Raw genomic sequence first — 22,895 nt, forward strand, 5'->3', positions numbered from 1 at the left:
TGATGTTAATAGCTTAAAGTTCTGTTTTCTTTGGATAATTTGCAATATTCTTCCAAGGCTGATATGCTAGTTTAGTTTTGTGTAGCATGCGGGTACAAATTCAAGTAATCTGCAGTGTTTTATTCTGTGTATTCATGTAGAAACCTTAAGGCTTAAATAAATGTGCATGAAATAATGAAACATCTTTTAGTAACATGGAATAAAAGAATGTCAATTTTCAATTTAAAATATTTCTTTTTAGGCTAATGGATACAGCTTCATCAATATTGATCATGGACAAGCAGTATCGCTGCTAAAGACTTTTCAGAATGCAGTGGAACTCATCATTGTGCGAGAAGTTTCTTCATAAGTACCATGGATTGTGGGGATAAACCAACAGAATTCATTGAAGGACTATGGGGAAACTGAATATTTTGCATATTTTTATACATTCAAAGAACTCAAAAAGAATTATGATCAAAATTTGTACAGGAAATACTGAACTTGTGGTTAAAGGGGAGAAAACCACTGTAGAGAACATACAGGAAATAATTTTGGAAATGCGTATGGTGAATAAACTTCTTTTTAAGCATTATAGCAATTAATGGATCACTCCTCCAAGAACAAACCTGTGTTGTTTTTTTTGTACAGATGGTAGGTTTATTTTTGGATAATTCATACACATTACTAAACTTTGTGCAAGGCTTTGTGAAGCCTCGGTTGTAGCCAATGGACAGATGGCAGGGCTGTCTGTCCTGTAGCTGTTTATTGCCTTTATTTTTATTCACCAGATATTAATGTGTTACGCTGAACCACTTCTGTAGATACGAACGGGGATATGAAGTGTTGGCTTTGCTATGTGCACATTGTATAGATGAATGGGTAGATGGAAGGTGGTGCTGGATGGACAGAATAAAGGTCAGGTGAAATAATTACCTGCTAACTAAATCTGGAATCAGGAGAGAAGAAAAAGTGTTTAGTTCCAGAGTGTACATCTACCAATAGAAAATGCAATAAAAGCTTATGGTTTTTTTTTTAGGAAGACTGTAACTACAAATTTGTGATATTATACAGGATTTGTTCTTAATGTAGTCATTGAATATTCATTTGCCACATATGATTTATGTTTAGTTGTTTTCTTGCATACATAATTTTTTCAACTGTACTGTGGAATTGTGCCCAGAGATTTTTCTCTGCTGTGGAAATCCCCAATTTTGTGGAAATGGTGATAGTTTTATCTTTATAAAAAAAGACTCCATTTTAAGCTGACAGATTTTAAAAATGAAACTGAAATGGCCAGTTTTTAAGATTGTTGCCTGTAATATAAATTTAAACATACACAAATGATGCAGGAAAGGTTATGAAAAACATCTTGATTTTGTTTGGCCTTTGCATTGCCTTGTTAATCAAAAAGGAAACCATACGCATGGAGCTAGGTAACCAAAGCAAGTTTGTGAAACTTTGGGCAGTGATGGAGAATTGCTGTGGTGAGATGGAGAGCAAAGGGAGGGTGGAACCCACCAGTTCGTAGTGAGGTTTCTTAAAGGGCTGTTCCTACAGGTAACATTAAATGTGAACTAGACACTTCAGAGTCATTAAAGGGTTTCTAATTACATTAATGTAATAGTGATTTACCACAGGCTGCCTTTGTTCCTTATTACTGTATAAAAGGTTCAATTATGCTTCTATTAATTTTGTTTACCAGAAACATTATCTTTCTCCTTTGTAATTTAACAGAGACTGCATAGTCTGCAGTGATAATTCATACACGGTTGTTACGGACCAGGGAAAAGTGCCATAGAAGACCGATAACTGTTTTTAATTAGGGCTAATAATTAGCCTGTCATTGGAGCAATATTCAATTATTGCAGTTCATTTTTAATTACATACAAGTTGGTAGTTTGGGAGAAATATGAGCGCTTTTTTCAACCCAAAAAGTAAATGCTTTTAATAAAGCTAGCAAAAACACCAGCTTCCTTTAGTTTTGGAACAATGAGCTGGAAGAGAAAGGAATTATACATAGCTAGCAGTAATAAAAAGGCAGTACTTTTTTAATAAGTGAACTCCAATATTATTGCACTTCTTTCAAAGATGTTAACTATTGCTTATTGTACTGTGTATAGTTCTAATAATTTTAATTGAAACCCTTTAACAACTCTTTGTATATTTTAATTCTTTTTAGTTGATTTTCAGTAATATTTACATAGAAAATGATTTTTTTGATATATTAGCAGAAATGTGCTGTATTTTGATAAAATTCACTTATTTTCTGTGTGCTGTTAAAGAATGAGAAACATAGCTATATAACGGCAGGCTTCAGTGTTTAGTTGTTATTTAGTTTCTATTTTTTTATTGAAAATGCAAAATGTTCACATCACACGTTCATTACTTTTAATCATGTTATTTTTATCACACACTGCCTTTTAATGGGGATACATACAGACAAGTCCTAAATGACCTTGGTCTTCTATAAAACCTGTATCTTTGAGAAGGGAAAAGTCCAAAAAGCAGAACTGATTCTTTACTGATCTTGGACTGACTTTGTATACATTTTGCAGTACATTTAAATATATCACTGAGAAATTATACTGTATTGTATTTTGCTTTAATGGTAACAGAAGTTTTAAATGTTGTTGTGTCACTTAATTTTCAGATTTATGTATCACAGAAAAATTTTACCAAAAACTGTTCGGCTGGTAGAACTATATAAGTAGAGATTTATAGCAAGAAGTTTAGTACTTCTTGTGGAAATACTTGGCCAAAGCTTGTCTTCCGTCAGTTAGCAAATTAATTGTCTAATAAAACATGAATTATGCTGATTTTACTCACTAAATGTTTGAGTTTTCAGTGAATTGAAATGTGTTTGTTTTGTCAGTGTCAGTGTGAAGGTAAACATGTCAGACTAAATGGTTTTGTGGGGAGTGGGAGAAAGATGTCTCCTGATCTAGTCCAGCCAGGATTCAAAAGGACAGACAATATCAGCACTTTTCAGTTTGAATGCATTTGTAAACTACATTTTGAATAGAATAAAATCCATCAGCAACCTGAGTTACTCAGCATGGCAGTGAATTGATGCAAACTGTGTTAATTCTTTCTATTCTTAATAGTTCATTAAAGAATCAGTTCAACTGATGTAATGAAAAGATGAAGTCTCCCACGTATTTATTATGTAAATATTTTTAGTTTCTTTTTTGAATGAATTTTAAAACATGTATATACTTGAGAGCATTCTATGAACACAGACATAGCAATAAGCAACACACAGAATCAAACATTCATTATTATTTTGGTTTTGTTTAGAAATACTCCCTTGTCAACAGCAATGTAATGTTTCTATTGATCAGCATTTATTCAACATTCCAAATTTTTGTATATAAGAAGACTGTTTCTGAGGTAACACATGGAGAATAGATAATAAACTAATGCTCTTTAAAGCTGTGTGAAATTGACTTATTTAAGTTTTAGGAAATTCTCCATAGCACTATTTATTAATCTACAGTTGTTGTAGACCTCAGTACTCAATCAGTGTGCAGTAGTAAAGTCTTATTTTTGTTCATACATCTCAGTGCCCACAGGTCTGTTCTAAGTGATTTCCTTGCAAAACTGGGTTCTTCACAACAAAGAAATGTTTTTGTGAATAACCCCATGAGGTGTATTAACTTTGCCTTGATGCCAAGCGCTCACCAAACTGCTCTATTACTCCCCCTTCCCCAGCTGCACAGGAGAGAAAATAAGATGGAAAATAGCTTGTGTGTTCAAACAAGGCAGTTTACTAAAGCAAAAGAGAAAGTTTACACACATACAAGCAAAGAAAAAAATAAATAATTTTATATACTTTTTATGAGCAATTGATGTCCAGCCACTTTCAGGAAGCAGGGCATCAGCATGGGTAGTGTTTGCTCTGGAAGGCAAACACTGTAAAACACAAATGCCCCACCTTCATCCTCCTCTTAGTTTTTCTGAGCTGACATATGGCATGAAACTGACCACCCTTTGGTCTGTTTGGGTCAGCTGGCCTATTTGTGTCCCCTTCCAAGATCTTGCTTATCCTTAGCATCCCATCTGATGGGGGTGCAGAATGTTGGGAAGATGGTGCTGGTGCTGTGCCAGGGCTGTACAGCAGAAGCCAAACACTGGGGTGTTACCAACACCACTGTAGCTACCAGTGCAAAGTGCAACACTGTGAAGGCTGCTGAAAGGAAAATTAACTTAATCTCAGCCAGACCCCATGCATCCCAGTCTTGCAATGAAATCAGAGCAGTAAGTGGTTTCTGTCACAAAGACTTTAGTTGCAAGTTTACGAGTTTTGATAGGCGGAGAGAGATGCCTAGGTCAATGAGTAGGGTTAAAATTAAGAGTATGCTGAAAGCACTCTGAGGAGATGTACAAGGATAATGTGGTAAAAAAATTAAACAGGCACAGAATTTCACAGGATAGCTCAATTTGGCTTTACATGCAGTTTTCTTGAAAATCACAAAACGATGTGGTAACATAAATTGTTTCATCTTCTTGTCCTTGTATATGTGGATCTGATACACCACTAACACTGTTCTACTTCCTCTATACAGAAATCTGATTCTCACTATCAACATGTTATGGCCTTGATGACCATGGAGTGTTGGGCCCCTTGTTTTTTAGGTTTTCTATATCTGCTCCCTATTCGGACATTATTTCATAACAGTTTACTTTTTCATTAAGCATATGAGAATACTGGGTCTAAATTCTGTTTTGTCTGCCTGAAGGCACTTTTTCAGAGAAAAAGTGCTTTCAGAGAAAAAGTGTATTTATCTTTTTTTTTGGTATGGTATCCCTGCTGCCATGGATTATTTTCAATAACAGAAGATTTTCAATCACAGAAGATTGATTCTATTGCAATATCTATGAGACTGCCTTGAAACTGGAGCTCTGCTTCACCATTAAAACTGCACTACAAGTAGGGACCTTATATGCAGTGCTAGAAGCCACCAGTTTCCAGCTATTGCCTTCCACTGGTATTCCACCTGTGGTTCTGCTAGTGACAGACTGCCCAGGTCTGCACTGTGGGGCCAGGGCTTTTGCAGCTGTAGGGTCTGAAGAGGTCCTATGGTCCTGTCTCTCCTCAAGCTGCACAGTTTGCTGAGTTCCAAACTTCCTCTGCTTAGCAGCACAGGTCTTGCATGAAAAGTTATGAGGGGGCCCTAGGTGCTCCCTCTGATCCAACAAGCCTCCTCCTAGCACCAGCTGAGGGGTGGGAGGATCACTCTCTCCAAGCAGGGGCAGCTGCAACAAAGGCTCCAGGCAGGCCGCACCAACGGCTGCTGACCACCCTTGCTACAATCTGCCAGTGTCCCCAAGCCCCAGTGGCCCCCTTGTCTTGTACTTGGCAGCAGCAGGTCTCTCGAGTTTCTCAGAGGGTTCCTAGGAGCATCTGGTCTCTCCTGCTGCTGTGCGAAAGCCTCATTTCAAGTACTGACAGCATCACAGTTCCTTGCAGTTCAGACCCTCTTCTCTGCCTGGTTTCCAGCTCTTTGCTTTGCTCCCTTTAGTTTTCTTTTCCTGTCTGAGAGAATGTGACTTGTATTTCAGTTCTGCAATATGAACTATTTGAACTATTGCTTTGTATTAGGGATAAGCGTTAAGTATGGAAAAAATAGCAGCTGTTTGGCTTAAAGGAAGAGAAAACATGAAATGAGAACTAAATCCAGTGTTTTAAACTACATCAGAAATACTGTGCTCAGGACATTATGCCTACGGAAAGTAATTTGCAACTGTGGATAAGCATTACTGAGCCGTGAAAGATTCAGTTAACATATACCTTGCAATACTTGAGTCAGGACACTTTCAGCCCCTCATATTTACATCAATACCTGATCAAAAACTTTAGAGGTGCACTGGGAATGTTCAAGAAAACATATGACTAGGCTGGTAAGGTTCCTGAGATGACCAAGAAGAGTTCCTCATGAAAAGTCATGTTGCTGAAGTAACAAAGATTTCTGCATGGCCCAATCATTAGAGCACCAGGAATTAAATTTCTTACAACAGTAGTCTGCAACATCTATTTTTGCAGCTGCATAACACAAGAGGGAGTGTGGCTCTGCACTGCATCCATTTCATGAGGCATGGCTGGATGCTGCAAATGGCTGAAATGTTTATGCTTTAGTATTTTTCAAAGTAATAAAGAAAAACGTGGCAAAATATTCACTCTTGTTTGCCAGATGTAGAAATACTGACAGGGACAAACCTTTCATGGACTGTCTTTTCATAGACAAAGTGGTAGCAGATGAACCAGATGCTCTACAGAAAAATTCTCATTCAACTGCTAATGTTGGTAATTTATGAAGGAAACTTTGGAGAAAAAAACAGCCATAAAAAACCCAGAAAAAGCAGTAAAAGCTTTCTACTGAATTATAAGTATGCACTGGTAAAATACAGGGTTTGTAGTATTGTACCATGACTCTTAACATCAGTGTTTTAGTGTATTTGATTTATTTTCATCTGCAAGAACTTCCACATACAACAGAATAATCAACAACTGGTTTTGAATTTGGTGAAGGTATTTTTTGCTGAGAATGTTTCCGCCAAAATCTACTTCAGCTGAAAGCTATGGCTTCACTACTGAGAAACTGAAGTTTACTAATAAATATTGAAATAGAGTAACAGCTAGTTAGCTGACATAATACTAAGTCCTGGAAATGATCACGTAAAATTGTCTCATTTGCTATCTTGCATGAGCAATGAATGATAAGGTGGGAGTTGGATGTATGCAAAGGTTAGAAACCATGCTGAAAACCTCCAAACAGATAAAACATTGAAACAATTTTTTTTTCTTCTGCATTTTAATTTTATGAAAACACACTGGGTGACTTCCTGACCCTGCAGTAAACAATGTGTGGTTTATTTAATTGCAAATGTAGTTAATCTATTATAAATTGAATCATTATGTGCTTATATTGTAAGACATTTGAAAAAAACAATAATTTTTTTTAGAGTTACTACTTAACAAACTCACTTTGTTTTGTGATTCTACCTATTTTATGCCACTTTCAAACAAAAAAAAAAAGCTGGAAGTAAACCATTAATGTTTCTGTGCACCAAGTTTTACTCCAGTTTTCAAACTTCACAATAATAAAGATTCCATTATATTCTTATGCAACGAAGAAAACTTCTTGCCCTGCTCCTACAAAATGTGATTGGAAAGGAGAAGAAATTCATCCAAGTGAATTCAGAATTTTCTATCCAACCCCTTTGAACTACCTTGTTCAGACAGGGTTTTTCGAGGTTTAAAAACATTCTCCCCGTATGCAGAATTACATGCTGTGATTCCCAGTGGCATAACCTCACAGCAAAGAAGAAAGATGCTTTTTTTCGCCCCAGTGGTCACCTACCCAAACAGTTCTGATTGCATGTCCAGCAGGAAAAACAGCAAGTAGCAGATCTTCTAGAAGACACAGAGTTTAATTTAAAAAAAAAAAAAAAAAAAAAAAAAGCTGAGCTGAGTTTTTACATTTCTCTTTCATTTCCCTACACATACATAGATACACATACGGGTATTAAAAGTATATAATAAACCTATTATTTTTTCTACTGATGTGTAGGCTTTTATATAGCTTTTAAAAAGAGTTTTCTAAAATTCCCCCTTTAAAGAAAATATGCTTCTGTAATCCAAGTAGAACACATACTAAATTTCAGTAGAAATGCTGCCCTGAAAAGGTAACTGGTGTTTTCATATTAAGATTTTCAAATCTTAACTGCTTTTGTGCATTTTCCCAGTCTCTCAGTGGTAGAGATACTCCTTTGTTAATATGTGCTTGGAGATTCAGAGTTAGCAACACTATCTCAGGTTATCAGCTAACCCCCTCATCTTATATTGAAGTTAGTTTAAAAATAATTGTAAGTCAAGAAGAACTACTCTATCTTTGACATAAATAATTTTATGGGGAGAAGAATATTATTGTAAAACACATTCATAGAGCTGCTAATTTTACTCTTATAATTGAAACTGCTATGCTCAATACAGTGCTCAATACAGCAATTCTAAATTTTTTCATGCGTTTGCTGTAAAACAGATAAAAAGCAGATGCAGAAATCTCGCAGCTGTTTCAGTTTACCAATGCTAACTTGTACAGCTGACTGCCATCCAGAGGTAGCAAGTTTAGACTGGTTTCAGCTGCTTACACTGACCATGTAGCATTCATCTGTTAATCTCATCATAGGCAGGATTTTAAGATTTCTAGATGTGTAAACTTGAATCTGGGGAAAACAATTACTACACTAGAAATTTTATCTGGAAAAATATTTTCATAGTTTTTCTGGGTAGGTATGTAAATTGGTCTTATACTTTCTTTTATAGAATTTTTGGGATTACAAATCTGGTGGATTGGAGAATACTACACAGATTTAAGAGTTTTTTCTGTAAGATGTTTTTCTGTTCTACATGACTCTTCAAAAAAAACTCCATAAATTATACTAAGGCATACATAAAAATGAGAGCAGTTAAAGGTATAACAATGGAAAGGGGATGAAAGCCACTTCTTGTACTTGGGAAGCACAGTGGATCTGCTGGAGTTTAGGCTAAAGTCTGTTGTCTTTGAAATATTCTGAATTAACACTTTCTGATTTGTCTGTATTTGAAAATTAGTTCAAATTAATATGACATGCAAACATTTGTCTCTGAAACTGGAACATGTATCATAGCACAAACAGAATATATTATCGGCAGTAGTTTGTACCTGCAGTCTACTGTGAGTGGTAGGAGATTGGCATTTAAAGATTATGCCTCTTGATTAATGTCAGAGAAGGAACATTCATGTTGTAGAAGAGAAATTGTTTTCCTGTGTTCTGCATCACTAATCTACACAAAACACTGACATCTTGGTTATATAATAATGAAAGTGGTGTAAAGTTACTGTGTATGAAAACAAACTTAGGTAGCACAGGCTATTCAAATATATTGGCTTTTAGTGGCATTCTAGTACTGCTTTCAAAAGATCAGTCAAAGAAAAATACTTTAAGGGATATTATGGGACAAAGTTACAAAAGCCTCGAAAAAATCAAGATAAAAGTATTAGCTGCTCTCCCCTCATTCATGGGCCAGTCATTTTACAGCAGCAGAAGGCTACCAGGTGGTCAGGCACAGTTTTCTCTTTATAAATCCATACTAACAACTCCCAATCTTCTTGTCGTTAGCATGCTTGAAAATGGCTGTGAGGAGAATTTGCTCCATCACTTTCCCAGGGACTGAGGTGGGGTTGATTTCCCTCTAATTTTACCAGTGTTCCTTTCTTGCCCGTCGAGAATCCAGGGGTGACATTGCCCTCCCCAAACACTATGACTTTGAAATATAATTAGAAGCGGTCACACAGTACACTGGCTAGATTCCTCAATGCTCACAGAAACATCCCATCATGTCCTGTAACATTGGCTGTGAACAATTCCTTTAACCTGGTTCTCCTCAGCCATGGGTACATCTTTTTTGCTCGAGCTTTCTCATTAGTCTCCAGGGCTTTAGATTTCCAGAGGTAAGTTTCACCAGTGCTACAGGAGTTGTTGAATCGTAAGTTAAATTTCACTTCTCATAAATTGCTTACAACTTAGAACAATTCTATTGTTATCAAATAATTGTTAGATCTGTGGCTAACATTATTTTTTAAGTCTTTAAAGTTCCATTTAAGGAAAGCTGATGAAAGCTTTCTAATGCTTTTACCTCGTATTATTTCAATTCCCTCTCCCTGCAAGCACAGCAAATACCAGAGATGTCCACCTCTATCAGACCACCTACTGTCTGCTTAAAAGGTGACTTCGTGTAATGAAAATACTTTTCTCCTGATCCTCTAAAACACCTTTTTACTGTAACTTCATTCTGAATTGCCAATATTTTTCTAGTGGTACTTGCAATTAACATTACGCAGTAAATGCTTTTTAATCCTCATGGGAAGATCACTAAATACAGTCTTAGACAAAAGGTTAATAGTCACTCTTATTTAACAGCTTCACCATTTTACATTTAAGTAATCTGGAATTTATGTTTACCTCCAAAGAGCCAGCGTAATGCCTTGTGTTTTGCTAGTTAACCTGACAGGCAAGGTAGAAGTGAAAGAATTTACTTACATGCACAATACAGCTAATAATTGAAAAGTAACTTGTATACCTATTAATTCACTTTGATTACAGCTAAAATTTTCTCTAGGCCTAAAGCAATTTGTAAGCTGCAGGTCTGTTAGCCATTGATTAGAGAGATAATATTTGGGCACTGCTTGTACAACTATTCCTTTTCTGCATGTCGACTCTTTTTATTTAACTTTTTCTTTCTCAATAGCTTGGAAAATTTTTATTATAGGAGAGGGAGTGGCTCCTTAACACCTTTAAATTTTGAATGCTTTGACTAAAATAGGCATTACTTGCTTCCAGCCTTTTAGTGGCAGCATGTGTAACCCAAAGCTTTCAGCATTAGATTTTTGGGGGTCTTGGATTGGTGTGATTTTTTTTTGCCAATTCTTCTCAAAATAAAAATTAATTTATTTTCTAAGCTAATTTTGTACTGTGGCAGGGACTGATAATTACAAAATTTAAACACTGCTTTGTTTTCAGAGAGCAGATCAGTAGCTCAGAATTCTGTATGTACTGTTACAGGTTTTATCTGAAGGAGGGTATCCCAGTCAGTTCTAACATCACAAGGCTTTTTGTGAATTTTAGAGTTCATTTTTATTTTGGATCTTCCACTGAGAGATGCAAGGAGAAAGGTAAGAATATTCATAGGAGAAATAGCTTCTACATCTCTGCTAACCATCTTTGGATATGATGGTCTAGGGATAACAAAATTTTATGGAAAGTTCCTATATGTAGAATAATAGTATCAGTTTTATTTTCCAAAATATAAAACAAACTATCTGGAAGCTCCACTTAAACTTCTCTCAACTTATGCTACCTAGAAGCTACCATGTAAAGTTGTGTTTTTTATGTTTTATTACATTTGTATTATGTATAGGTTTGTTCCATGTACCCCCGGTTCTGTAATGGTTTCTCCCCGGGTTTTCCCGCCTTTCCCCCGAGTGTCCGTTATCCCCAAAGTGCTAAATCATCCCCCTGTTTACCCCAGATGCCTGTCCGTCACTCGGTGTCCCTTCCCATCCACCTAGAATCTTCCATCCGGGACGCCGGGTGATTGGTAGAGGACCTGGGACCCTTCCCCTGTCTGTCCTTCATTGGATGTACCCCCGTATCCCACCACCCTCGAACCACCCCGCGGTTTTACCCCATTGGCTGTTCAGTTTTCCCCCGTTCCGAATTTAATTCGTTTCGCGCTTTCTTCTGGCTGGCTCCAGCGTGTTCCGTCCTGCCCATGCCTTTCTGGGAAATGCCAGCGCGGCACGCCTGGTCCCCTTCGAGTTATTGTATTCCCCGTTGGATTACAATAAACGGAATTCGCCCCCAGAGAAAGACTCTCTTCGTAATTCGCCGTGGGGTCGCTGGCTGCTCTTTGGAACTCCGATAGTGCTTCCCAAAGCCCGCGAGGGTCCAGCGGGAAGCGCTAGAAACCTGCCCGCACCTCTCCCCAGAAGAGCTAGCCGGGGCTGAGGAAGGGCGTCGGGGAGAGAAGCGTCGGCACTACCAGAATGGCTGAAAAACATATTTAGAAAGGATTTTTGTACTTTTGGAATACGTATTTCATTTAGAAAGAGAATATGAATGCACTGATAATGATTTTGAAATAAGCCCTGAAACATATGCATAAACATATTTATCTAAAACGCATCTCTGACAATTGCTTGGAATTACATTTCTGTAATGTATTGAGCATCAATACCTGTAAGCACTACCCAGACTTATCTGTGGAGATTATGTAACAACTGACCTGCTTGCTCAGGGAACTGTCACAAATTTGCAGGATTTTTCAACCCAGATAACTTCAAAAATACTTCAATCTCTTCTCAGTTGGGGAATAGAAAGTCTTACAAACTTCCGGAAACCTTAAACCTTTCAGTGCCGAGACGCACAGCCCCATACCACTAGGAAATAATGCAGCTTGATCCCTAATAGTGATAGCCCACACATGAAGTGATCAGCCTCACTTTCTCCAGACAATGTAGTTTTTAAGTTAAACTTGAACTACAACTGCAGGCAAGATCAATTTCATTGGGATAGCGTCCCAGTCAATTTAAACCAGAACACTTTACAACCCCTTCTATTACAATCCCTTCCTGTTTAGACAGAAGGTGTGTTCAGAGGTTTGTTCCCTAGGGTGATTAAACTGTCTTTTACTAATCGTGGCCAAACGCGCAATTAAACGGGAAATCTCATTTTTCCCCCGCACTCCCCCGACAAGGCCCTCAGCAGCCGCCGCCATGGGCGCGCCAAGGCGCGCTGCGGGGGCGGGGTCTCGCGGGCCGCGCCTCTTCCTGGGAGGGCGCGGGCCCCGCGCCGGTCCCGCCCTGCGCACGGCGGCGCGGCCGGCTCCGGATGAGGTGGCTCCTGGGGAAGTGAGTGGTCTCCACGCCGCGGGCGGCCCGGAGGCCTTGCCGGCAGGGGCCGCCAGTCCCTGCGAGAACGCTTCTGGGAGCAACCGAGTGCACTGCTAGAGCGGCGTCCGCGGAGCCGCTGCGGCCGGTAGTGCGCGCCTCTCGCCGTGGGCGGGCCCGCGCCCCCGGGTGCGCGCGGTGAGGCTGGCAGGAGCCGCCATGATGAACAGCGGCGGCATCGGGGTCCCGCTGGGCTTCCCCCTGGGCCCCACGTCCGTCATCCAGGTCACCAACCTTTCCTCGGCCGTGACCAGCGAGCAGATGCGGACGCTCTTCGGCTTCCTAGGAGATATTGAGGAGTTACGTCTCTATCCCCCGGAGTAAGTGGGGCCCGTGCCGCCCTTGGCAGCGACGGAGCCAGCCTAGGGATGAGGAAGGGCGCGGAGGAGCCGGGGGGTGGCGGGAAGGGCAGGGGCAGGAGGCCAGAGTCGCCATTTTGAGTGCGGGCACCAGGGAGGCGTCACGTGGTCCCTGCCCTTTGTATGGTCGGAGCTGCGGAGAGGGCGCTGCGCCCGCACTTAAGATGGCGGCGCCGGAGATTTTCCCCCTTCCCTAAAAACTCGCTTTCTGTCTCCTCGCCCACGCTGCGTGCAGGCGACCGAGACCGGGAGTTCCAGGCCCGCCCTCGCTCGACTGCCTTTATTATTTTTCTTTTTTTCCCTTCTGTTGGAAGGGCCGTGTGCTCCGAGAAGGGGTCATTCGAATAGAAGCCAGAGTGGCTTTTGCAGAGAGCAGAGGAGGGACCTGCCCTGCCTCGTAGTTACCCCCGCTAAGGCTTGTACAGTATATTAATCCCAGGCGTCACATTTCTCCCTATGTTACAGCGGTTCGCGTGGTGTCAGCGGTGTGCGAGAGTGCGCTCAGGTGGGAGATGCAGGGTCTTGCAAAATAACAGTGTTGCCTCTCCCGAGAAAAGATGATCAGCAGGAAGAGATGAATTTTTTTTTCTCTCGAGGCAGCAGTTGTACTGGGAAGCGAATAATAAATGTGCCTTATCAAACCTTGTATTTTCTTAGAAGAATTAAATCGGAATAGTGGAAAGGAGAGGGCATTATTAGCATCCCAGTATGTGAACTTTGATAGATAAATGCTCAGGCTAACAAAAATTTGATTTGCAAAAGAGAACAGTCAATAAAGTTGGTGTTTATCAGTTTTTATGTAGCTACATAACATCTGACTATATTTGAATACCAATCATTCAGAAAAAAAGAAAAAAAGATACGCTTAAAATAAGATATGCATTACTGATAGTTATGTGGTGGATTTTTGTGCAGTTTTCTGGGGCTTTGTTCTGGACTTGTTCCATAGTTGCTTCTTTATATTTTGTGTTTTCACTTGACTGAATCTGGTTTTTTATTGCAGCTGTTGTTCTTGTCTTTCACTAGGCTATATGACAGATTTTAAGGGAAATGGGGACTTTTTTGACATTAATACACAAATAATGTTTGTACCAATGTGTACAGTTTTGCCACGGTGTATATGCACATAAAATACTAAAATCCAGTACCATAGTAGGGAATAATTTATCAATATTAAGGTTATAATGCTGATTAATTCGGTTTTCAGAGATAGGATGCAGGATTGCAATTACCTGCTTTACTCTTGGTTTTACTTACCGTTATTTACGCATACATGTTAGAAGTATGGTTTTCCTTGCTTCATACTTATGGACATTAGAGCTGACTTTCAAATTGCTACCTTGAGAGAAAATTAAGTAATTACTCTAATGCCTTTCTTTAGAAACAACAAAAAAAAAGTGTTTCCTGTTGACTTTCTGAAAATGTATTTAAATAACATTGTGATAAATTCATAAAACGAGTGGACTGGAAGCAGAGATGTCCCAGATAAAACACAGATCACTGTCAGTTCGCAGTACAGTTAAAAACTGAAGCTGGTTTGCAGGTTGTGACAGGTCTTTTGCCTTGGGTGGGAACTCCAGTATGCTAGCCACTGCCACAGCCTAGTGGTGGTTTCAGTTTTACAGGAGACCAGTGACACCTGTAATTGGATTCTTAGTCCCAGACATGCACAGACAGTCCCATACACTTGTAACCCAGTTGAAGTCTGCCTTTCAGAGTAGGCTTCAAAATTACATGTGTAGGAATGAGCCTTCAAATGTGGCCTTAAGAAGATTTTTGAATGGTTAGGTGTTGAAAAACTTACTAAGCAGCAATTGGGTTTTGGCAGAATGAGTTGTTTGAAAGCAGGGAGTCACAAATTGTCTCTATTAGGTGTGGAAAGACCTGCTGTGTAATACTTCTTGCTACTGAATAGTCGGGAGTGGTCTTGGAAGCCAAAACTCTGTTGGAGAATAAACTTTTCCTTTTACAAAAACTTGGATGATGGGTGAGTTTGTCATAACCCTTCCCTAGTCAAGGGCAAGACTGGGTTGGCCTTTGTGTTCTGCCACCAGGAGGTTCTGCTCTGGTTGCAGCCCAGCAGGCGTTGAGAGGTGGAGACACATGCCATACCAGACCTTGGCAATGGGGTTTAGGGCCTCCTCTAGGTGGAAATTTAAGGTGTTCTGTTCATGAACGAGAGTATATAGGCAAAGCTTAGTTCAGCATTGAGGGGTGCCAGCCAAGTCATTTGTATACCTTTATATGTTCTGACACAGGTGGGTGGGCCACCTTAACCAAGAAAGGGAAATCTCATCTGAGAAAAGGGGTCATCATCTGTATAGTCCAATAAATAGAACTGGTATATCCTGTAGTGACAGCAGTGTAGGTGAGGCTTCTGAGACAAAACACACAGAACCTCATTTAAACTGATCTGCAGATTTATTCCATAATCTATTTTAATCAGTTATTAATTTCTGTCATGACTTCCACACCTCACACACCTCACCTCCCTGCCCCGCTGAAGAAAATTTGGAGAGAGTTAGAGAAATGTTTTGTAACCTTTTTTTATAATTATTATTGCTGTAGATTTTTGAATAGATCCTTCTTTGGAAATTTTTTGGTTGATTTTTATTCTGTTAGAACATGACTGTTGCTGTCTTCCTACAAAGTGAAACAAAAATGTTAGAAATGTCCAAATACTATTTAGATATTTACTTCCTCTTATTTTTTTTTCAAAGAGACTAACTGCATTTTAGTAACTTTGAATCAGAGATACACGAGTTGCTTTTTGACATCAAGGCTGTGTAACCTAGGAAAAATATTATGAGTCTCCTTCAATTCAGCCTCAGTAAAGGCTAGCAAAAAAAAAAAAAAAAAAAAAAAAAGAAACAAAAAGAATTAGACTAGGACTTCACTATTTAGGAAAAAAAACTTCTTTTAAAGGCTGATGGGAAGATTTTGGAGGCCCCCTTCATAAAAGAAGAGGACTTGATCACTGTTAAACCTTCTAAAATTTTAGATCTCTTAGGTCTTTATAGTTTCCCTTGATGCAACTTTGATTTGTTTTTAGTAGAGAGTGTCACCTTGTAGAGAATTTCTCCTTTCTAACCTCTGGAAAACACTTGCTATCAAGATGTTTTTGTAGGGCCTCATTTGCACAAATGTTCAGACATCTAATATTTTTTAACATACTGTCCACATAGCTTTTGTGTTCTAAATCAGGGAATACAGGAGAGTAAATATTAAAAAAAACACACTTGATAGTGCAGGCTCTGTAGATGTTAAAATTTATAAGGATTATTGGGGGGTCTGAAACTGCATTGAGCAGAATTATATTTTTGAGTTGGTAATGAAAACAAAAAAGGAAAGAAAAATCAGCAGATCTTAGAAGTCTTCAGCAGTGTGGGCCATAGAACCTTTAGTGGTGACCTCAGCCATTTGGGTTATAACACTGAGGGATGCATTTTAAAAGAACCAAGCAAACACCATGCAATGATGACAAGAAACTCCAAGACACGAGCTTCTCCCTCCCCTTAGAGTGCTCTCCCCCACCAAACCAAGCCAAACCAAATAAAAAAACTACTTGTTGCCATAGAAGTCTTTGTGGTGAACGAAGTATCTCGAGTACTGAAAAAGCCACAGTTGGCTGTCACCTCTGATGCTGGAAACTGGTCTCAACTGAGACCTTACAGCTGGCTCAGAAGCTGTTTTATGCAGTTATTTCCTTCCTGAATGTGGAAACTTGAAATGCTAAAAGCATTACCCATCACAAATACATAAAAGTGGACAGAAGTAATGTAGTCATCTTGTAATCTTTCTCTAAATTGTATGACATTGACTTTCATGTTTACGTGTCTCCCACTCCCTGTTTAGTTTTTCCTCCACAGTGTTGTCTTTTCCTACAGAATTTTCCATCATAGATGTTTCTGAGTGCCATTCTGAATTTGGCCATCTCTAGATATTATACATTTTTGCTACTGTCCTGGTAGCAAGAAACATACTAGTTTGCCTGCCTCAGGCTTACATTTTGGTTTATTTTTATAATTAATATGATGAGATCACATGTCTGAAACTTTTGATTTTTATTTAAATCCTGTAATCTAATAGAATTTCATAGAATAACGGAGATAAATACGTCCTTGGAATATGAGGGGACTCCAGGATGGTTTGTTTTAAACTTGAACTGCTGCTTGTGCTTCCACAAATTTGACAAGTGTTTTTGTTTTGATTGAGATAGGACCAGGGTGAAAAGTGTATGCAACATTTTTTCCATTATTTCAAATAAAGATTGCTGATATTCCAGCAATACTGTATTCTCTCTTTGAATATTTACCTGTACTTCCTTCATGGAAGAAATAAGCTGCTAATATAAGAAATACAAACCGTGACTATGGAATCCATTTTTAAAGCAAACTTAAGTGGTGTTTATCAAGATTGCAATGTCCTCTCTTGGCATACAGTGTAATAGAAAAGTGAATTACAAATTCTTTCCCTTTTGTAGGTGAGTTGCTCCTACTTCCTCCAATGTTACTCCATGCTACATTGTGCTGAGTTTAGGCAAATGGTTTTTGTTACATTAGTCAGCTAAGACCCAGTATTTGAAAGCCCTCTCAAGAACTGTTTTTATCTTTGTGAAAGATAACTACTTTTGTGAAAGCTGGAGAAAGAATATTGATTTTTACAGGCTAATATCTGAAGGACCCACCAAAAAATGGCAGGGTTTGTTGTTTGTTTTTCCTAAACAAAGATTATTTTCAGAAAAAAAAAGAGAAACTATAAAATATTTACTTGGCAATTGTAATTGTCAAGTAAATATGCTCCTTAAAATAGTAATTTGAAACGTACTATTCAGTGTGTAGCCAGATAATAGAAGAAAATTAGTCTTGTTAATTAGTGACTTTCGCTTATGTAAGTTTTCATTAAAAAGTTGCTCCATTCTTTTCTTGCTGATGCAGCAAGTGGCAAGTTAGATTTCTATACTTTAGGCTTCCTTTTCTAGGAAAAATTTCTTTTCCCCTATTAGTAATAGTTAAAAATACATGCATACAATTAAGACTAATTGTTATTTTTTCCTTTTATCTTGCAGCAACGCACCTCTTGCGTTTTCCTCCAAAGTATGTTATATTAAGTTTCGTGAAGCATCGAGTGTTGGTGTGGCCCAGCATCTAACTAACACGGTTTTTATTGACAGAGCTTTGATAGTTGTGCCCTGCGCCGAAGGTTGGTATTTTAGACATTCTCCTGTAATGTTAGTCTTTGTTGTGTTTGTTAATTGTTTTAAGCTTTCTATGTAAGGTGATGCTCTGTTGTTGTGTTATTTTATTTTATTGCTTTTTAGAAAAAAAAGGCCTTGAAACAAAATTGAAAATTGAATGAAAAAAGCCCCAGTTATATATATTAAATGGAAATTCAACATTAGCAAAAAGATAGTTGGTTTAAGTTATGATAACTTATGGTTAAGTTATGATAGTTATTACGTATTTTGAAGGAAAAGAAAGGAAAATAATTCCTTTCACTATGGTTTCTGTAGGCAAGTGTATTTGCACACAGAGTTCTCACTGAAGTCAATGGAGCTCTGAGAAGATCAGGCAATTTCCTGACACTTAACATTGCAGTTTGAATTTTAATGTATCAACTTTGCTGTAGAGATTTTTTTGCTGATTTGTGCTTTTCAAAATATACTGATTATTTCTGCATTTTTAGAGTGCATACCCTAGTTTTGTCTTACAGACGTGATATACTCATTTGGCCATTTTAGAGGTCATCTAATTCAAAATACTTAGCATTCAAAATACTGTTAGAATATAAATGCTTATGTGCTAGTTTAATTTTTAAACAAACATCTTTCCTTCTTGTTACTGTTGAAAATACTACTCCCATGTGCCATAAAAAACTTCTATTATGTATACTGGTACTCCTTTTTTATTTTGGATATCTGTTTAAATATGCAGTGATCTGTCCAGAATGCTCCCATAAAATGTTCTTAAAAACATTAGTAATGTAATTATATTAAGTGTTCTTAAAAACACTACTAATGTAATGTAATTACATTAAAACTCTTTTGAGATAAAATAGTTGATGAATACTACATTAAGAGATGTTCCTTCCCTAGCTCTGAGGCCATGCTTTTACAAATGTGTTGAGTACAAGACAGTTTGTGTTTTTTATAGAAACGTCCTAGATTTGAATACAATTACATGAAGAACAGTCTTGTGGCAGGCATATCAATGGATTTAGGCAGAGCCCCATTGACTTCATTAGGATCACTGTGGAATTTAGCCTCTGACTGGTACTGGACCTTTTGCCTCTTCAGAATGGAATAATTCCACCTGATAGAGTGAACCTGACTTTACTTTCAACTTAGTTGCTATTTTGCCATGAACAACAAAATGTAGATTGAACTGTAAACTGTAGCAGATCAAGAAATACCTCTTATTAACATCTCTAACTGCAAGAGTCAGGTTTTGGTTCAAAAAAATACTATTGACTTCTTGCAGGTTGTTAACAAGGTCCCAGAGTACCACATTTTGGCATGTTTGCTGCATCATGATCTAGATAGTGTGAGATGAGTGCTGCTATAATCCTCACCTGGGACGTTCTTAACAAACTGACGAGTCTCCAAAATTTCACAAACTATGAAAATACTTTCACTAAAGGCCATACTGACCTACAGTATACTGCCTATTCTTGTAGCTTTCTTTGGCAGGTCATACAGCACATATATTTATATTTGTAAAGCCTAGGTTTCTAGTTCCTTTTGTATCTTGTTTTGGGGGCTCTTTGTTTTCATGTTTTTAACTTGTTCTTAAACCACAACGAGAATATTGCTATATGGACTGGAAACTGTGTAGAGGCTAAGGGGACCAGAGTCTCCAGTTGAAGAATTGCCCCTAAATAAATAGACAAAAGATTGTTCAGAATCTTAGTTTTATATTTAGTTAATAAGATCTTACAGTGGTTCAGTACTGCCAGAGAGGGAAGATGGCTGCCTAATGAGAGAACAACATTCCTGGTATTTTACTTGTGATGAGATTACTGCCTGACATGATATGGCAACAGGCAGGTAAAGCTACATTTTCCTGTGTCTTTTGTGGTAGACAGTGAAAGAAAGGAGAGTAAGTCAAAATTCTGGCAAATCTTGTTCCAGCTCTATTCATAACTGGCTCATTGGGCATTTCTGAGAAAACATGGTCACTGTTTAGATACATTCTGGACTCCACAGAAATGTATGCATAATTAGGTGAACAAGTGATGGAGTTTTGAGGTTGCTTTTTTTGATGTCAGAATGCTCTTCTCTGTAACTTTGTATCAAAATCACTCATTTATAAAAAGATGTGAAATTATACAAATTTAACTTTCTGATGAATTTATTGTGTGGAACAAGTATGGCTTTGGAGACCATAGTATAAGGGTTTTTTCACTATGTATCATATCATGCACTGTTAATGGAGTCAGTGAAGTGGATCATGGGTTTTAAAAGTAGTTATGGCTTTTTATCCTACCAGGAGGTAAAATTACACCATTGACCAACATTGCCAGTAATAAAACATTTAATGTGTGAAGTTAAACATAGAGGAGAGGTAAAATGGAAATCTAAAAACCTGGTTCAAAAAAATAGAAAAAAAATCTGAAATTTGGAGTGTATTTAAAGAGTGGTAAATAAAGGAGGAAATCACTACAGAATGAAATGAATGTAAAGTATGTGACAATTGATAAACAATTTAACAAAAATATAATTGTAAATGAAGTAAGTTTATTAAGCTGTGAAAATACAACTTTTTGTGTGTGTGTGTGTATTGGTAGGTTTTTCTTTAAATATGTTTTGAAAATGCTAAGGTTGAAAGCTAAACAAAGATGCCACCCTAATCTTTCTAAATTTTATGTCCACATTATCTGGTAGATGGATTTTGACTATTAATTTGGTTTTGTATGTTTTTTCTGTGTGATATTTGTGCATTATTAGATGACTAGACTGGCCAAGGCAGACCTGTTACACTTGCCTGAGTTAGGCATTGTTTGCCATGCCACTAAACCTGCCGCCAAGTGAAACCTTCATGGGGGAAATGAGATCGAAGTCTGACCTGCTGAAGATGGACGCCCTGTCTCTGTTTTTATTTTATTTTGCTTTCTTTCCTTCATTTCTTTTATTTTTATTTTATTTTGTCCCTTTTTTGTTTTGTTCTGTTAAATCTCTTTCCCTTGTACTTGTGAACTGGTACTTCAGTTCTGTAAAATGATGTTTGTAAAGGATTCACAGTGTTTGATTTTGAAGTTGACCTGAAGCTGCTTATGAATGGTGGATGATATATGGAGAATTTAGAATATGATTCCTTTTTAGTGCTCTGAATTAAGAATAAATTTGATTTGGAATTTGTTTAAGTATCTAAATTCAGCAGATGAGTACATTGTGTCAGAAGACAAAGAATAGTTTTGAGATATATTATTCCATATGTTGTGCTTTATGAGTTTATCTTGGAAAAGGACAGGTAAAACTCTTACTTCTGGAGAAAGCAACTTTAGAAAGTAAAGTCATAATATTTCTCTGCTACTTTCCCTCAGCAGAGTGTTCCATTTTAGGTTGCACCAGCTGTTTAAAAAAAGGCTTACTATTTATGTCTAACATGATGAGTTTAAAATAATTATTTCTGAAATTCATTTTTTAATGAATTTCAAATGTCATGAAATACTTGTTTACTTCTGGTGAAACCTTGCTCCAGTGAGGTCAGTGGTAGTAAGATTTCATCTTTTTTTTCTGTAACTTTAAGAAAAAACTATTTACCACTCATAAGTACAAATGCAGCCTGAAGTTTTGGTTGGAGTGTGTTATGTGAGACACATTGTCTTTTAACACTGTTACTTGTGGGAAGATTGAATCAGTTTTCTTTGTGTGTGCCTGTGTGTGTTGCACTTTGACATTCTCTAGTGGTGATTATTTCAGGAAGATGTTTAAGAAAACCACTAAAGTCAGAAAAAAAAGGGTTTTTCCAGTCATCTCAGAGTCTCAGAAGCCCTGGCAGTTCATGCTGGAGTGATTGATCTCTAAATGATGTTCTTCTGGTGAAACAGAAGCCCTGAAACAGAAGTGGTGGACAAGGTGGTGCGTCTAGTCCTTAGGCACTGCTCTTCCCAGCCAGCTGCACTGGGATCTCATGTTTTCACTCCTTTCACCAGACTCTGCACTGCAGCTGGGAAGAGCTGTGATTTGTGATCTTTGTTGGATTTGGTCATGACAGTTGTAATTGCTGGTAGCTGTAATCTCTTCATTTGCTTCTGCTAAATGCACTAAGATTCATGAGTTGGATCTAATATAATTATTTCTAAGCATACGTGTTCTGTTGATGTAAAGTAGCAGGAAAATAATGATTTTTTAGATGTTTAAATTAGACTGTGAACTCTTCAGTGTTTTTAAAACAGGTAAATTCTTTGCAGAAGCACTTTGGGATGTGGGGGTTGACTGTAGGTTCACTACAAAGAGTTGGAAATTAATTTGAGTGCTTGAGGAATAAAAATACTGTAATTAGTACTTGTTTGATACAGATGATTCTGTTCAGCCTTCAGCAGAATGGATTCTATATGGACTAGGTTGTCTAGGGCTCTTTGGACTAATGGTACAAAAAAAGTAGCAATCACAACTGTGCCTTTAAGCAATGCTGTGACAATGTACGTTTGCTTCCAGATTCTTGCAAAGGGGAGAATCAATAAATGATCACAGAACCTGTAATTTACTAAGCAGAAGAGCTTCTAAGAAATCTGTCTAAGGATGTGGTATAGATATGGCATCATTATTTTGACTGCTCCGTCATTAGAAAATAAATATCTTCACCTCGTTCTTACTCAGATTTTAAATACCATGTTTAAAAATGAAAGTATTATTTTTAAAATATATTGTCCTGAACTGTTGTGTCATAACCTACATGTTCTGATGTATTCAGTGGGCTTGTATTTCCTTTACAAATACAATCACAGAGGTAAAATTACAAAATTTAAAGCTTTTTACTCATTAAGTTACTTGAACTCACATTAATTTGTTTTTCAAAACTATTTAAAGACTATAAAGGTAGATGTTCAAGATACTGCAGAT

At 37.7% G+C, this 22,895-nt stretch overlaps 2 protein-coding genes and 1 long non-coding RNA gene across 19 annotated transcripts in view; 2 read left to right on the forward strand and 1 right to left on the reverse strand.

Annotated features, from left to right (window-relative positions):
• Window positions 1-3,413, forward strand: part of ERBIN (erbb2 interacting protein) — a 117,196-nt gene extending 113,783 nt beyond the window's left edge. For all 16 annotated transcript variants that reach the window (XM_072922097.1, XM_072922102.1, XM_030257596.4 and 13 more), the window contains one exon: window positions 242-3,413. In XM_072922097.1, the coding sequence (XP_072778198.1) occupies window positions 242-349 (108 nt within the window). In that variant the 3' untranslated portion in view covers window positions 350-3,413. The remainder of the gene's footprint in view (window positions 1-241) is intronic.
• Window positions 3,414-10,795: 7,382 nt separating this feature from the next.
• LOC115490970 (uncharacterized) lies at window positions 10,796-12,369 on the reverse strand. Its single transcript, XR_005978213.2, has 2 exons — window positions 11,810-12,369; window positions 10,796-11,574 (listed from the first exon to the last, which is right to left on the reverse strand). It is a non-coding gene; the product is annotated as an uncharacterized lncRNA (long non-coding RNA).
• The window catches only part of SREK1 (splicing regulatory glutamic acid and lysine rich protein 1), a 32,929-nt gene continuing 22,393 nt past the window's right edge, over window positions 12,360-22,895 (forward strand). Inside the window, exons 1-2 of one of the 2 annotated variants that reach the window (XM_012577674.5) lie at window positions 12,360-12,793; window positions 17,901-18,034. In XM_012577674.5, coding sequence (XP_012433128.2) covers window positions 12,633-12,793; window positions 17,901-18,034 — 295 coding nt within the window. In that variant the 5' untranslated portion in view covers window positions 12,360-12,632. Of the gene's footprint in view, window positions 12,794-12,896; window positions 14,820-17,900; window positions 18,035-22,895 lie in introns of those variants that run through there. The other variant, XM_041711390.2, reaches the window with a different exon arrangement.

Source organism: Taeniopygia guttata, chromosome Z, assembly GCF_048771995.1.
Source record: "Taeniopygia guttata chromosome Z, bTaeGut7.mat, whole genome shotgun sequence".
Classification (NCBI taxonomy): domain Eukaryota; kingdom Metazoa; phylum Chordata; class Aves; order Passeriformes; family Estrildidae; genus Taeniopygia; species Taeniopygia guttata.